Source organism: Vanessa cardui, chromosome 16 (assembly GCF_905220365.1).
Source record: "Vanessa cardui chromosome 16, ilVanCard2.1, whole genome shotgun sequence".
NCBI lineage: Eukaryota > Metazoa > Arthropoda > Insecta > Lepidoptera > Nymphalidae > Vanessa > Vanessa cardui.
The window spans coordinates 5408194-5423660 of NC_061138.1; the positions used below are offsets into that span (position 1 = coordinate 5408194).

Here is a 15467-nt window from a genome sequence, read left to right on the forward strand (position 1 = left end):
ATAATCAGAGGTCTTTGTAATGTGGTCGGTCGTTACCGGGGTTACATACCCCGATTGTAATGATTCAATCCGCGTCGTTTGCCGCCATTCATTATTGTAACGATTGTGGGAAAATAGGCGAAGTTTTATAATAAATCTGTGGGAGTTTTATTTTGCTAACGCAATAGAATCGCTTTGTCTGAATTCATGTGTGAAATGTTTTTATAAACACGTGCAAATAATAGAAATAACAGTATATATAATAATATATTTCAAGGAAATAATTGATTTATTTTGATTGAATTTCGAATAAATAATAACTGAATAAATCAAAAGACCTATTAACGTATGCTTACCTTGAATTATTTTTTGCATTCTCTTTCTTTAAATATTGTTCCAGTAAACAAACTTGCTTCGGAGAAAATATACAAAATTGATATTATATTAAATTCATTTTTACGCATATTGAAATTTTACGTTAATACATCAAAATCAAAAAGAAAGTCGTTCTCTCTATGTATATTTCTTACACTTATAAAATTAAAACCTATTGTTATTTTGTAACTTACCAACTAGTCGTTAGTTGTTAGTTAGTATGGTATAAATTATCAAATATTTCAATTACTTTCATTCGACACATGCCTTACAGTTTTTATTAGGTTTATTATAAGAAAAGCTTTTATTAGGTCATGTTATTCATAAATACCACGTTGTAGCTCTCGGTTTTGCTCGGGTTTTAGGGCTATTTGTCACGTATTCGTCATTAAAGTATAACCTTCTTTGGATTCAAGCTTATTTCATATCAAATTTCATAAAAATTAGACAGACAGATAATGTCGCATTTAAAATATTAGTATAGAACAATTGTATTTTACAGCGATACTACTATTAACTAATATTATAATGAAATGCTTGATGTAAAAGCTTCTAAAATTCACCCTTGTCCATATAAAAAGAAAACAGTCAGCAGTCGCGTGACCGCCACGTGGTACCCCCACCACCCCACCTTCATTACGCGATTGCTCGGTATTTGTTCATTGCACGCGCTTACGAACGAACGTCTGCATTATTAAATGCCTTTTACGCTTATTGCGAATTAAGCCCCTCCGCCTACATTGTAATCATGTTATTAATCCTAGTCAGGGTTATCAAATGGTAATATCAAATTATTAAAACCATTAATCTTTTGTTTCTCAAAAGTTATTGTTTAAAAATTTGATTCTCTATCATACATGAACATTTATTTTTTTTATTTATAAGATCAACTTACAAAACACACCATTTATAGGTTTTAAAATACATATTAAATTTATTTAATTTCCAACTATTAAAACTAAATGGTTACATAATATATTAGCTAGCATTTAGTATTTTCATGCCATGAGTCTAGAAAGAAAGTTATATATTAAGTAATATTATCTATCTATATATTACGGTCATAGCATTCGAAATTAGAAAAATATAAATGATCCTTTATAATAACAATTAAAATTAGGAAAGCATATTATTGTTGGTTTTTCTCTGTCCATGAAGTAACGATGTAACTGATCGACATTATTTTAAACAATCTTTTATATACATCAACTTCTTACTTAAATTTTATACTAGTTTAACTCAATCGATTGTGCTGAAATTTTCACACTGTTCTTGCTTTTAAAAAAATCTTTGTAATAACACTTAGTTCATTTTTTTAAAAAAACAATTTCGTTATTATAAAAAAAACACACGATTATTAAATAAAAGATTTATTAAAAGGAACCCCGGTGAGATGCGCGTGCGCAGACGATCGGTCCACTATAATTATCCCGACGACCTGTGACCTAAGCCGCTTCCCACGCCGCAGAACACTGGATTCACACGAGAACATGACCATTCCCATCAGAACATATAAAATTTCTCTATAGGTGTTATATTTAGAGAGTACGTGCCTTTAATATGTATTCCATCCAACTTTTACCCATTTATTAGACCAATTATTATATATAAAATGAAAATAAATGCAATTTAGATAGAAAAAAATTTGCTAATGGTAAAAATTGTATTTCAAATCTATCTTGCATTTATAAAGAATTATCGTTAGTAAAAATAAGTTATTAATACTATTAGATATGCTATTCAGATACACATTAATTAAATAAGGTAGATATTACCAAGAATATATATATAATATCCTTGCAAATATAACACTATTATAACACGGCGCACACTCGTATCTATTGATCTATGTCGATCAAAGCGATTGTTCGAGTGCGTGCAGCGTATTCGATCTGCAATACTATAGCTGATACGCGGTCGTGCACGCGCCGACACGTGCCGGAAAAGCGCGTAATGAGCCCGCACCTGCAAGCTACGAATTAAGGGATTTCTCGCGCCCTCCCGTGGGACCGAAGGGAACTCGGATCGAACTGTTTACCCTGTCAATAGGTACACGCGTAGTAATACTAGCCATTACGGTCTGTTATGGCTTCTCCATCGTGCATTATTAATTGCAGTATCCATTTCTAGAAGATACGCTGTAAAAATAATAATCTCTTGGTCTCAACTAATTCATGTTATATATAAATTGATTCGAAATGAAATATTGCAACACAATTCAATAGCAGTTCAATCTGATTCGATTCATTTTCAGCATTATTAATAGACATTAAATAATTTATTGTTTGATCATTGGCACTCGATGTCGTGCAAATATTTTAATTATAGTAAATGGTTTCACGCACAGATCAATTGTCTTATATTTGAGTGCATTTAGGAAATGAATGGAATAATATCGGGTTGATCAATCAGGGTGGTTCACGCGATGGGAGCGGCACGCGCGCGGCACTCCCACGACGCAGGGAGAACGTAAGCACTCCGCCCCGTGTCTAATGTATAGGCTGTAATGAAACTCGCTATTAAGTTGAGTTCAAAGTGAAATTAGACAAAGGACTATTATTTAGAAACTAATTAAATTAGATTCATTTTATATTCCTTTAAAATAAATTAAACCGTGTTATATCTCGTTCCGATTTAGAATTTTGATTTTGTATTATAAAGGGATTTAAGTTTCCATCTACTCGCCACGGTGTGTTGTTTTTTGCGGTTTTTATCTATACCAATTTCCTACCGTTAAAAACAAAAAAAGGTTTATTGTGTGAAACCCAATGGTAATGCTCGGATAAGAACCCAAGATCGCTGAGTAACGATCCACTTACCTGACAACTTGTACTCATACATTCACATGGATATTTTTATGACCCACATAAGATACTCAAATGGGTATACGTGTTACTCTCTAATTGTTACCATTTGTACCTTTGGTATTTGTACCTACAATGTTGCTTTTATGAATGATTTAAGAAAAAACAAACACAATATTCATTATACTCGTTTGCAGTCAGTAACTCTTTTGTGGAGCGATGCATATAATTTTACAACGGGATCTCAGACCAGATCCAACGTGCCTCTGATTCTAAATAAAAATACAAGGACTTTTGTATTTAAAGTGCAATTACATTCATAGATGATACACCTGAGGAATAAAAAGACGTCCTCCTCGCTATCTTATATGGAAATTAGTAAGCAAATATGATATTTGCCTATAAAAAACCGCCGAGTTGCTTATGTCGTTCGTCGATTAATCTCAAGTTTTTTTTCTGTGCCGGTGGTCCTTTTTCCTTGTCTTTTATAAGTAAGGTATGTATTTCAATAGTGTTCAATTAAATGTTATATTTAGGTAGTAACTATTATGTTAAAGAGTCAAAATATTCTTGGACACTAAATGGAAAATTCCAATTTTTAAATATATAACATTTCACATTGCTTTATATTTCAATATTGTTCTTCAATCGGCTGATAATTAACCTATAAAAATAAAATTTCATACTGTCATAAAAATTACCCGTTCAAAATATTCATGACCAAAATATGATTTAAAAGTTTCTACATAACAATATTTCCCACTCAAATACTTTAAAAGCAATAGAAAATTGACACCTGCAAGAATAAAATTGTGACGAAACATTTTTTGTCAAGGACCCGTAAAAACACTTAATAGACTGTCCTTTTGAAGTCGCTTAGGTGTTTATGTCGCAGCGATTTTTTTCAACTCATTGTCTCTAAACAGACAAAGGATGATACCTGTGCGTTAAACAATTATCCATAACAAATTGCTTCGCAAGGTGTTTTTGATGCAAGTTTAAATAGATGTAATTTTCGTACGTGAGGTGGACAATAACCAGATCTATGAGAACAATTTTAATTTCCGAGGTAGCCGTGACAACACGTCTTAACACCGGAACGGACGTTTACGTAAATACCTGGTCATAATATATTTAAATACTCTTTATACCATGAACGATATAAAACATCTAAAAATCATACTACTGAAAAAAAATAGCACAGGAAGAAATTACGGCAAACAATAAAAAAAATATATGTCTATAATTTCGACTATTCTATTTCTATTTAGAATAAACTAAGCAATAATTAAAGCACTTTATTGATTAAATAACCTTGCTCATAATCTCAACATTCAATTTTCAAAGTATACAAACCTAATTTAATGCCATATTAATAAATTTCGATAAACCGATTACTCAAATAGCATATTTAACATCAAATAACGGCCTACAGCTTTCAAATAAAGCAATTTACTACCTGAGTTCCTCACTCTTGTCCAAGGTGACTTTTTGCTGCTGTATTTTTTACATTCACAGTTATTATTACAATTCGGACCTTTTGTGCGGCGATCTGAACTGAACCAAAGCTTTAAATATTTTAAATTGCCATGTCAACATTTTAATTACGTAATTAATAGTTACTTTATGTATTGTTAACGATATGAAATACAATTACTTTATTTAAGTGGATTCTTACTAGCACTTTTGATATTGACAATTTGAAGTAGATGTGCCAAAAATTATGATAAAAAATCTGTATAATTAGTCTTTTTTTTGCTCATTGAAATAAATATGAATATTAATAATTTACACTCAAACGGCTTTGAAAAAACAAAGAGTACTTATTTCTCACTTTGTTTTCATCTCTGTATGGTACATAACATTATTTTGTTCCATTTTTAAAGGTGAGTGAGCCAATGTAACTGCAAGCATAAGGGACACATTACGTCTTGGCCCCCAAGGATGGTGGCGTATAGGTGTGCTGTAAGGAATGGTTCTGCTGTGGAATTTCTTGCCATGGTTCTTCTTGAAATATTGACATGGACGTGAGCCAAGTACCGTGAAGTGGTCTGTTTGTCCTACCTATTATATAACCAAAAAATGTATGTTATATAATATATACATCAATGACACAAATTTATGTTGGTGCTAATGAAAATAGTCATAATTTTTACATTATGAGTGTTAACACTAATGACTAATTCCATTTTGATTAATATTCCCTTATATTGTGGAACATTTGAACCTAAACTATTATATTTCTTCGAACGAAATGATAACCGTTTAAATTTACGACAATTAAATTACCTTCCGCAATAATGTAAATACACTTCCAATTTATTTTACCTGATTATTAGTTGGGTGATCCGATTTACCTTGGCTCCACAGCCTCCGGACCTGTCGCTACAAGTGGATGCCGTCACGTACGGCTATTGTTCCCCCTCCCTCACACCCCCCTCATCACAAACCCCGGACTCTAACATGATTGTTCGGCCACGTCGTTCTATATTACAAATTATATTTCATAGCAATGATAAAAATAGCCTTTTTTGTATAATATATCTCATATTTTTACGTCGATTATGTATTATCGTAAACTCAGTATTTATAATAATTATCATATTATTGATTGGTCTATAGTTTAATAGATATTTAATCAAAACCATAATCAGCATACAAAGTTTTTGTGTGTGAGAATTGTGTAAATTACTAATAAAATACAAAAAAAAAATTCTAACGAACACACCTACTTTTTACTTTAAATAGCTCGAAACACAATGAAACAAAAATGTAGAGTTCACGTAATTAGGTATGAGATAAGAAGTGACAACATAGGTACACTAAGGAATCTTATTACTACAAGTACCTTTAATGTACTGTAACGTAAAATGTAATATACTTATTGTTTAATACGTTTATAATTCCAAATAAACAGTTCTAATCACTACCCTTTTTTGTAGCCATTACGTAAGGGCAACAAAAAATGGTAGAGGTGACTTACTTCTCATAATTGTCGCTATAATTAACAAATTATAGCGACAATTATGAGTCATTTTGGATCTTTATAATTTATCATACTGAATATATCATATTTATTCTGCTTTTGAACTAACTGAATATGAATATTTTTGGTACAAAACACCACCAGATCTCCAGATCAAATCCAAGCCTCAAGTTAAAAGGCACTTTAAAAGTTCATTTCAAACATTAAAAAATAAATGCGAATGAAATTAAGTCTCAAAACAAACAGTACAGGACAAAGTGCGTGTCACGAGCGCAACGGCCTTAACCAGGGCCGCCCAGCGCGAGCAGACGCCGCTGCGCACCGCCGCCGTGCCGCCATGGGAAAATCAGGCTTCGCCGCCCCCTCCGCGCGTATTGGCTCGCCCCGGCCCGCCCCGCGCCCCACCAGTGCGCATAAATACGACGTCGCACCGCGCATCTCCTCATTCCTCGCTCGCTACTCAGCATACACACGCGTTTCGCGTCGCGATAATTACTAGTGCTCGTGTTTAGTGACCCTCAAAATGAAAGCCATAACGGCGGTGTGTGCGACTGGAGCGTCCGTTCCGGCTATCGCCAGCGGAAGGGTGCAGAGGCACCGAGACGGCGAAAACGCCGAAATTCAGATGTATCTCTCCAAACTACAAGACCTGGTGCCGTTCATGCCAAAGAACAGGCGGATCTCAAAGCTGGAAGTGATTCAGCACGTGATTGATTACATCTGCGACTTACAGTCTGCCTTAGAAAATCACCCAGCGGTTGGACAATTTGAAGCAGAGGCCGCATTGGCGCCTGCGTGCGCTTCACCACCCAGGCCGCGACGAAGGCCGCTCGGACCTCGCCCGGCCCCAAACACAATTCTCCCTACTGACAGAGTTCTATCGTCATCACTGCACTCTAACCATACGGTAAGTCCAAATAATACATTTTAAACTTCTATTTGTTAGGTTAAATAACTAAAAAGATTAATATCTCATTCACTGTAGCACTTTAATTACATCATTTAGAAATATCATTGAACTTAAGTTGAAAGTGATTTGTCTTATAAAAGTAGCTTAAAATACAAACCTAGCACCACCTGAATAGACACTATTGCATAAAAAGTTAATGAAATCGGTCGTGTCAGTGTTTTTGCGGCGCGCGCGCACCTGCGTGTTTCGCAAGCGCGGGAAGGTAAAAGTGGAGATGCTGGGAGTTTCACAATCCGTGTCGACGCACGATTTACTTTGTAAACAATAGGTTAAGCTAGTATTTACTTTAAGTACATGTAACTTAACTCCCAGAATACTTTCTTAAAAAGCAAAAATGTTTTACATATAATATTTATTCTACGCTATTTCTTACGATATTTTTTTATTTTGTTTTGGAGTGAAACATACATTTTCAAAACCGTAAAACTGTAGACTCTGTAAATAAGCAGTCACAATCTAGACCGCTACTCACGCATGCGTGACGGCTGTTTTGAATTTCAGCCTTGAAGCGCGGCCACCTGCGCCGGCGCCGCGTAAACGACCGTGTACTGACACACAATCTGAATATTCAAGTCATTTATGCTGGCTCGTTTAGCATTCCGATTGACACCTGCGTATGATTACTCTGTCTCTATGGCAGTGCGTAATAACGTCTAGGTTTCCTCTTGCTGCGGGTTAGATCAGCAAGGCTATAAATGCATCACGGTGATGAGTTGGTCGCCGTCGCGGACGGCAGGTGCATCTCGCAGGATTTATTCGAGCGCCTTGTGTCTACAAGCCCCGCAATGCGCGCTCGTTAATACTTGGTCGTGCCACGTAAATTTTAATCACTGCCAGTTGTTGGAACCGAGGAAAATGTTCAAAACAAGCGTGATTTAGGTGACGCAAGGTGCCATGCGAAATTTACAGCAGCGAAATTGTCACGTATTTAGTGCATCTGCCTTAAATAAAATTTATTATTTTGTTTTCAAATACGTGGTATCTGTAAAATGGCCGTATGCCATACGTAAGTTTCGGTAGTAGTACATTCCTATTAATATAACAATTGGTCTCAAATGTGCTTTACTAAAATGCTAAACTTTAAAATGACGCTTAAGGCGCCAACAATAACTTCGAGATATTTACTAATACGCCTACACGATGCTGGAACTAGCGGAATGTCGAGTAATTTAACCACATTCTTGACTACTAATTTGAATAATCATACTTACAAGGACATTTGAAACAAATATAAATACGTTGTGTTACAAACACTGATTCGATCAGTGATCTGTATAAAAAATAAAGTAAAAAACAAGCCGCGGGGTGATCGTGCTGGAATTCCTAAGTCCAACGTGCGCGTCGTGAGGCGGCATTTCACGGCGCTATCGCGAGAGGCATCGAGTGCCGCGCTGTGTGCCACAAACCTCGGTCACGAACATACGCCACGGCAACTATCGCAAGACGCGACTGTAAACTGTTACCGCAGCTGCCTGCCCTGAGGCTCTCACGACCACGAGACTTATCATCGGGTCACTCGATTGCCGACAGTACGGCTATTGAAGTTTAAAAACATTATTTCTTTTAAAACATTTTTACTGTTTGATTTGGCGTTCTAAGTGTAATGAGCAGTTAAGTACCTATTATATTAAATAAGGATAGGCGTGTAATCCGTTACACCCCTCACTTAATATTCCAAACAAGAGGACAACCCTCATTCATAATCGTGTGAACGAATAATTTACTTCTTTTTAACAGACTAATGAATGTTTTCATATCGATATTGAATTACATATATACATTACACATATTAATATATGGAATACGGTTTACAATTGCAATGGAAGGTACAATATCTACAAATCAATGCATTTAGCTTAAGGCCTCGAGCCCCACCTACGCACGGCTTCCCGTCATCATCAGAAGGTGTGCGGCGCGACCACGATAGCCGACAATAACATACCGCCAGGTGTCCGCGCCCACGCACGCCGCTTGCTCGCTCCTCTGAATATCTTTGTCTCCGCTTACTTTGTGCATAAATCGCGCATGTGAAAGTTTTACGATCACCTTAACGCTTCTTCGAAATAATAAACGAGCGGCGGCGGTCCGTAGACAATGCAACTCCACCACGAAATGTCTTGGCAAACCTCTGCCGATCTGTACACGTGCAACGATTTCGCCGATCACTCGGATTCCATCGACGATCGATCGAGGGCATTGTGCTGCTAACGGTCGTTCACAGCTGCGCATGAGCACACGTGACGGCGCCGGTAGCAGATAGCTAAATAAATGCAACGTACCTATTCATTATCCAACCGACAATGCTTCTCTCATAAAGGGATTTCACGTGTTCGCCTCGCGAAGTCCCGATCCGTTCGGGACATGTGCGCTCTCCCTTCAGTATGTCTGTAAATAGGGTATGGCCACGTGCGGCCGTTCAGCTGTGTCGCGGATGTGCACGGACGGGAAGCGGTAATCTAACACGTACTCAGAGTTGGAAGCTAAACGATACATCAAAATTGCCTGTTGCACAGTAATAAAACAATTTAAAATATCATACTAAACTGGCGACCAATCATGATTACTATTAGCCCTTCGTATAATAATTGTGTTAATGAATTAAAGCAGCCTAACACAGCGCATATGTGGTGACAGATGGCCGGACGCGGGCGGGATGCGCATGTGCTACCCGATATACTATTTGTCACAATCACTAATAACTGTAATAACATTCGTTAGGAGGGTCAAATATATTTGACCAGTACTATTTATATAAAACATTATTCGTGAAGTAATTAAAGTGCTACCAATTTAAGACGGTCAAACATCCTAGTACGTATTGTGTTTCTTGACATGATCACTTACCTATGTTTATTTCATTGTTACAGACTCCAGAAAAACAAGACCAACCGGATAGGCCAACGTGCTAAGTGATGAGTAGTCTTAAGGACAATTATAATAATGGTGAACGTCAAAATACCTCGAGGTGCACTCGATGGGCTCCGAAAGTAATATCGTCGGTAGTACCTCAGCGCCGGGAGCCTCCTGCATCAGTTCCAGTGAACTTCATCTCGCGATGATATCCTAAGTACGATCTCGTTAAGATCAATATACGTTAATTTAATTATTTCGTGGCATTATGCTAAAGACTTAAGCATTGCAATGCAATCAGCCGGCTGCCGTCGGCGGTGAGACGGCTTGTTTTGTTATGTTAATGTAAAAGCTTTATTAGTTTTTAATTTAGTATGATGTACGTGAACAAGTTTGTAAATAATAATGTTGAGTGGTTTGCGACATCTAGACAATTTTCGGTTTTACCTTCACAAAATTATATTGTAATATAAAAGGACGTAAACATTTCTTTTTGGTTTTTAGTATTTCACAAAAAATCTTGTTTATTTTCTCCTAGGCTCTTAGTTTTAAAACGATGCTTCCATTTATATCAAAGAAGTGAATCAATTCAAAGTTGGTTTACGTATATAATTTTATTTTAAGTTTCATGAGTGTGATTATGCATGGCGATTTCGTTGCTCTTCTAGATTATAAAATTATTATTGTAAGTACTAAACGCAATATATTCTTTTAATTAATTTATCATAATGCGTTTTGTACGAACTTGTAAATATTGTATGTAATAAAAAAATTAAATATATAAAAAATTTAGCAAAAATTATCAAATTTGAGACCCTCTATGATTTTATATTGAATATAAGGTGAAAATGCTTTAATTATCTTATATAATTCTTATTAATTATGGTGTATTATGATTTTAAACAGACTGTTATAGTTTTAGTTATTCGGGGATGCGTAGCAGTAGGTGGTCAAAGTAATCGTATTGTTAACCGGATATGGTAATAATTTATACTGAACGATATCAGGTGAATGGAGTACTCAGTAGAGGAATGGTTGAAGAACATCAATTACCACTTATAAAAGTAAGAGTGATCACCGTTCCTTTAATGAGTCTTCATTTGCTCTCAAACAATTTGTTTTATAGTAAACATATTGGCAGCTTTATTCAATAATGGTCACAAAATATCTCAATTGACTGATTTATATTGTACATCAGACTTTTTATTCTTAAATTGCACTGTTTTTTTTATGTATAAATACCGTTGAAATAACAGAAAATAAAACAATATTATTACAGTATTTAATCTTTTCTTTAAATATCCCAAAACTTTATCAACAATCGTGTTTTCTACGTTAACAACAAAAATAATTTAAGAAAGTTAATCATTTAAACAAATCACGCATTTCTGCCTATGAAAGGTACTTTTTACGACGTATTAAGAATACACAATCAAATTGACGAATCATTTTAAAACATGATGTAGAAAACGAACAGTATTTAATTATATTAAAACAGATAAATCAATGACCAAAATTCCTATAATTTACAAATTCATTTAAAATCCTTAAAAGAGAATAGAAATATATAACGCTTATCTTAAACATCATTTTTAAAGAAACTTTCTATACTTACTTGTATGGAAAGTTTAGTATAGTTATAGTATTAAGTTATTACAAAAAATTAGGTAAAGCAAATCATCACAACTAGTATTATTGATGATCCCATTTTTTTTTTTTTTGTATAATATTTATGACAGATGAACGTAATAATCTTAATATGAGATTTTTTAACATCATGTCCATGGGGAAATATTTTAGGAAACAATTTCATAATGAAAAGTGTTACAAGTTACGAACATAAACGAAAAATCGATACCCAGTTTTTGAACAGAAAGTTAGAAAAATCATGAAAACGGATGCGAGAATCACGCGATTGCATCACGGCCAATTATCGCCATAACAATATTTGATCAGCTGCGCTTGTAAAACTCTTGTGCTCTCGATTGCTTATTAAAAATAGACTTTATGTCTTTAACGTAAAGTTGAAAGTTATGAAATTCATTTGAATAATTGTAACCAGACTAATGTATGTCATATTTAAACAAAAATAAGAGCTAATATTAAACGTATAGCCGAGTCATGTTTATTCGATAAACATTAACCGAATGTCGTTTATATTCAACAATATGGCTAATTACCTGTCAGGTTAGTAAGTGTTAAAATAAAAACAAAATATTGTGTTTCCATGCGACCCTGCCAGGATTCGAACCTGGAATCTTCTGATCCGTAGTCAGACGCGTTATCCGTTGCGCCACAGGGCCAGTTAGTCTACGTGGCAAATTACCTCATTGGTTTACCACGCTTAAGCGTATACATAATATTGAATTAAGTAAGATTTTGATACCTACATAATATGATTTAACTACGTGTGTAACAAAATCAACAATAAATTATTATGATCACTAATAGGAGTGCACTTGTATTCAATGTAAAGTTTGCTATGGGTACCTTCAATTTGCAGAAGATTGGTTTGGGTGTAAATTTTTTATTATTTTATTATGAATCGTTATTATCAAAAGATATCAGTTTTTTTTATTGAAACAATACACGCACTCAGGTCTATTTACGTTATCTAGCTATAAACACTATACCGAAACTATCAAGTGTAGGTATAATTGCTTGATACAGTATGAACGGTATATTTAATCTATTGTAACAAAATTTATGACCTTTTTTTCTAAGCTTCTTATTTAACACATAAACGTTAACTAGTAGACAAAAGTGTAATAAATAAAGCTATATATTGTCGTCAAAATAATATAATACTTATAATTCTAAAGTTAAACAGTTACGATGGAACTGTGGAATGATGCGTCAATTCTGAGCATATAATTCACCAGAATTTATAAAAAAGTTTCGTGCAATTTGTTGATACTCCGATGACGTAGGGCCGTGGGCTCTCACAGCATATAGTCTTTAGATGGAAGAAACGCGAAGAAGGTATTAAGTCGCACAATTCATTTAACACTCGTCGAAAGATACGGAAGAGACTGACACCTCTTGGCGATGACGTCCCGAGCTATGGAATTTTAATTGAATCTGTGATGACTGTCTTTGAAAGACTAGTTAAATAAATTGCGATTAGTGATTTGGTGTCAACTAGTGCAATGAAAAATCATGAAGAAATAAGGAAAACCTAGAACAACCCTATTTACTTATTGAAATCAGAGGAATATAGTTTCCTGTATAGATAATACATAATTTTAATTATATCTACTCTAAAATATTAGGTTATATTCTGTATCTGTACTAAAAGCCTTAAAATTAGTAATGTATGTACAGTCGCACTCCACACGACCGTACCAAATCTCCCATATACTGATAAGCTATCAACTGATAAGACTAATGCGATTACGCAGGTGTGCCCGCGTCGCACCGCAAAACGCGACCTTCGACCAGTGCATACCGGTGTAAGCATTCTTAATTCCTAATCATGATAACAATCATATAACTTCAGATATTACTTTGAACCTAATTTAAAACTAATTCATATGACAACAACATGTTTCAAACCTTCTCCTCAAAGGGAGAGGAGGGAATTTACTGGAGTAAATAAATCGATGGGAGCTTAAAATTATTTCGATTATATTGTAAATATTTACAGGCAGGCTTTTTGCAAGTCTTCCAAACAGTTGTTACTACGTATTACCGTTTTAAAAGAGCGAATATGTCGGTTATATAAGTGGTACCAATGAATTTATATCTTTAATTATAATCCGTAGTAAAAGCAATATTTATACTTCTTGAAATAACAACGTAGATAATTAGACAGACCACTCAAATATCTAGAAAAAAAACTATCATTTGAAAGTCTAATTTGTTACTTTAAAAAAACTAAAATATTTATTCGAAATTTCTTTAAAACGACATAAAATAATCATGTATACGTAAACAAGCGATACAACAAAACGAGTAATTGATAATTAATTGAATACTATTCTTGTCAGTTCGATATTCAAACAAAACAATAAGCCCATTCTTAAAATTTAATATTTAGTACATACTCGTACTTAATGTAATTCTACTCTTGAAAATATAGTTATGACAAAGATATACAGTTGACATTGTTGCAAGAATTATGTAGGACATTGATAACACAATGACTTCTTATTATTCATGTATACACTAAACCAGCTTCGCACGATTTTTATTATTGTATAGTTTTATGCTGATAAGGTCTAGTACACACTTTAATAAGATGTTACACATCGGTACAAGACTATGGTAACGAGTTTAATTTAGCACTAATTTAAAATTAGAACACAACAATCAACCCACTATGAGGCAATCCAGCAAAGATTTTAGGTGTTTTTTTATGGATTTGGGTATATTTATTTTATTTTAAGCGTTCCACGGGTCTTTATGGCCTTATTTGTATATATTTTAACTAATTAATTTTAAATAAACTAGTTTAAAGGAAAATGACAGAATATTTTATGATTAAAAATGAAATTGACATATGTAGGTACATATATGTTTCATTCCATAAAATATATAAAAGTATGTTTTATATTTTTTTACAAACGATACTTTCTTTAATTTACATTGTACATATATCAATACTACCACAATATATTAATTATCGGTTATACATTATCGTTATTACATATACATACATATTATTACACATTCGTTTGAAGTTTTTAACTTCAATATACGACAAAAACGTGATTTGAAAATCAATAATAAACTTACAGTGTTTCCTAAATTATTGTAATGCGAAATATGAAAATGTAAATTATGTTGGAAGTTCGAGTAAAGATAAAATACCTCAACAACTTTAATACCAGGATAGCTTATGGGTGTTTGCCTTAAAGAGTTATAGTTGTTACATTTAATTAACCTTGATTTTATGATTCCTATCGTTAAAATTTAATAAAAATGAAAATATATCTAGTACATAGATATACTACCCAATACATTAGGTTACTACCCATGACTTATTCTATCGCCAGACTTTGTATTTTTTTCATAAATGATATTTTCATTCCGTTTGGAGGATGAGTGAGGTGTAATTACAAACATAAGACATAATATCTTAGTTCCTAAGGTAAGTGGTGTATGGACGAAGGATGATTAACATTTACTGTATTGCCACTGGTTATAGGTGGTGATAAACAATCAGATGAAACATATGCCAGTCTTCCTATTATTTGAAGTTAAAAAAAAATCCACGTAGTCAAGCAAAAAGATCAAGTAATTACGATGCAATGCTGTTAAGCCAATACCGACTAGTGCCATATTAAATATATCTTTGAAAATCTTTAGCAAATTAACAGAATATAATTTTCCGTTAATTCATTCTGATATGACATGATTGAGGTACGTAATGCTCATTGATGTTATTCACAATTTCAGCGTATCAGCACCATGAGCCAGTTTATATCAAGTTATTTATGCGGAAACAGCATTTAGTTGTTATTATCGTACTATATCATAATCATAGTCTCTAAGATATAGC

The 15467-nt window shown here is 34.0% G+C and overlaps 1 protein-coding gene and 1 non-coding gene across 2 annotated transcripts; one reads left to right on the forward strand and one right to left on the reverse strand.

Annotated features, from left to right (window-relative positions):
- Nucleotides 1–6577: 6577 nt before the first annotated feature.
- Nucleotides 6578–11245, forward strand: LOC124536184 (protein extra-macrochaetae). The gene is made up of 2 exons (XM_047112664.1): nucleotides 6578–7051; nucleotides 9982–11245. Exons 1-2 carry the CDS (start codon nucleotides 6668–6670, stop codon nucleotides 10021–10023), a joined length of 426 nt encoding a protein of 141 aa, XP_046968620.1. The 5' UTR covers nucleotides 6578–6667; the 3' UTR covers nucleotides 10024–11245.
- Nucleotides 11246–12194: 949 nt separating this feature from the next.
- On the reverse strand, nucleotides 12195–12267 carry Trnar-acg. The gene has a single exon. It is a non-coding gene; the product is annotated as a tRNA-Arg (tRNA).
- Between the last annotated feature and the right edge of the window lie 3200 nt (nucleotides 12268–15467).

What these genes read in the sequence shown, in the direction of transcription:
- LOC124536184 (XM_047112664.1), top strand. Translation starts at nt 6,668, where the DNA reads ATGAAAGCCATAACGGCGGTGTGTGCGACTGGAGCGTCCGTTCCGGCT. An exon ending in CACTGCACTCTAACCATACG is followed by an intron (nt 7,052 to 9,981) that starts GTAAGTCCAAAT and finishes TCATTGTTACAG; the next exon opens with ACTCCAGAAAAACAAGACCA.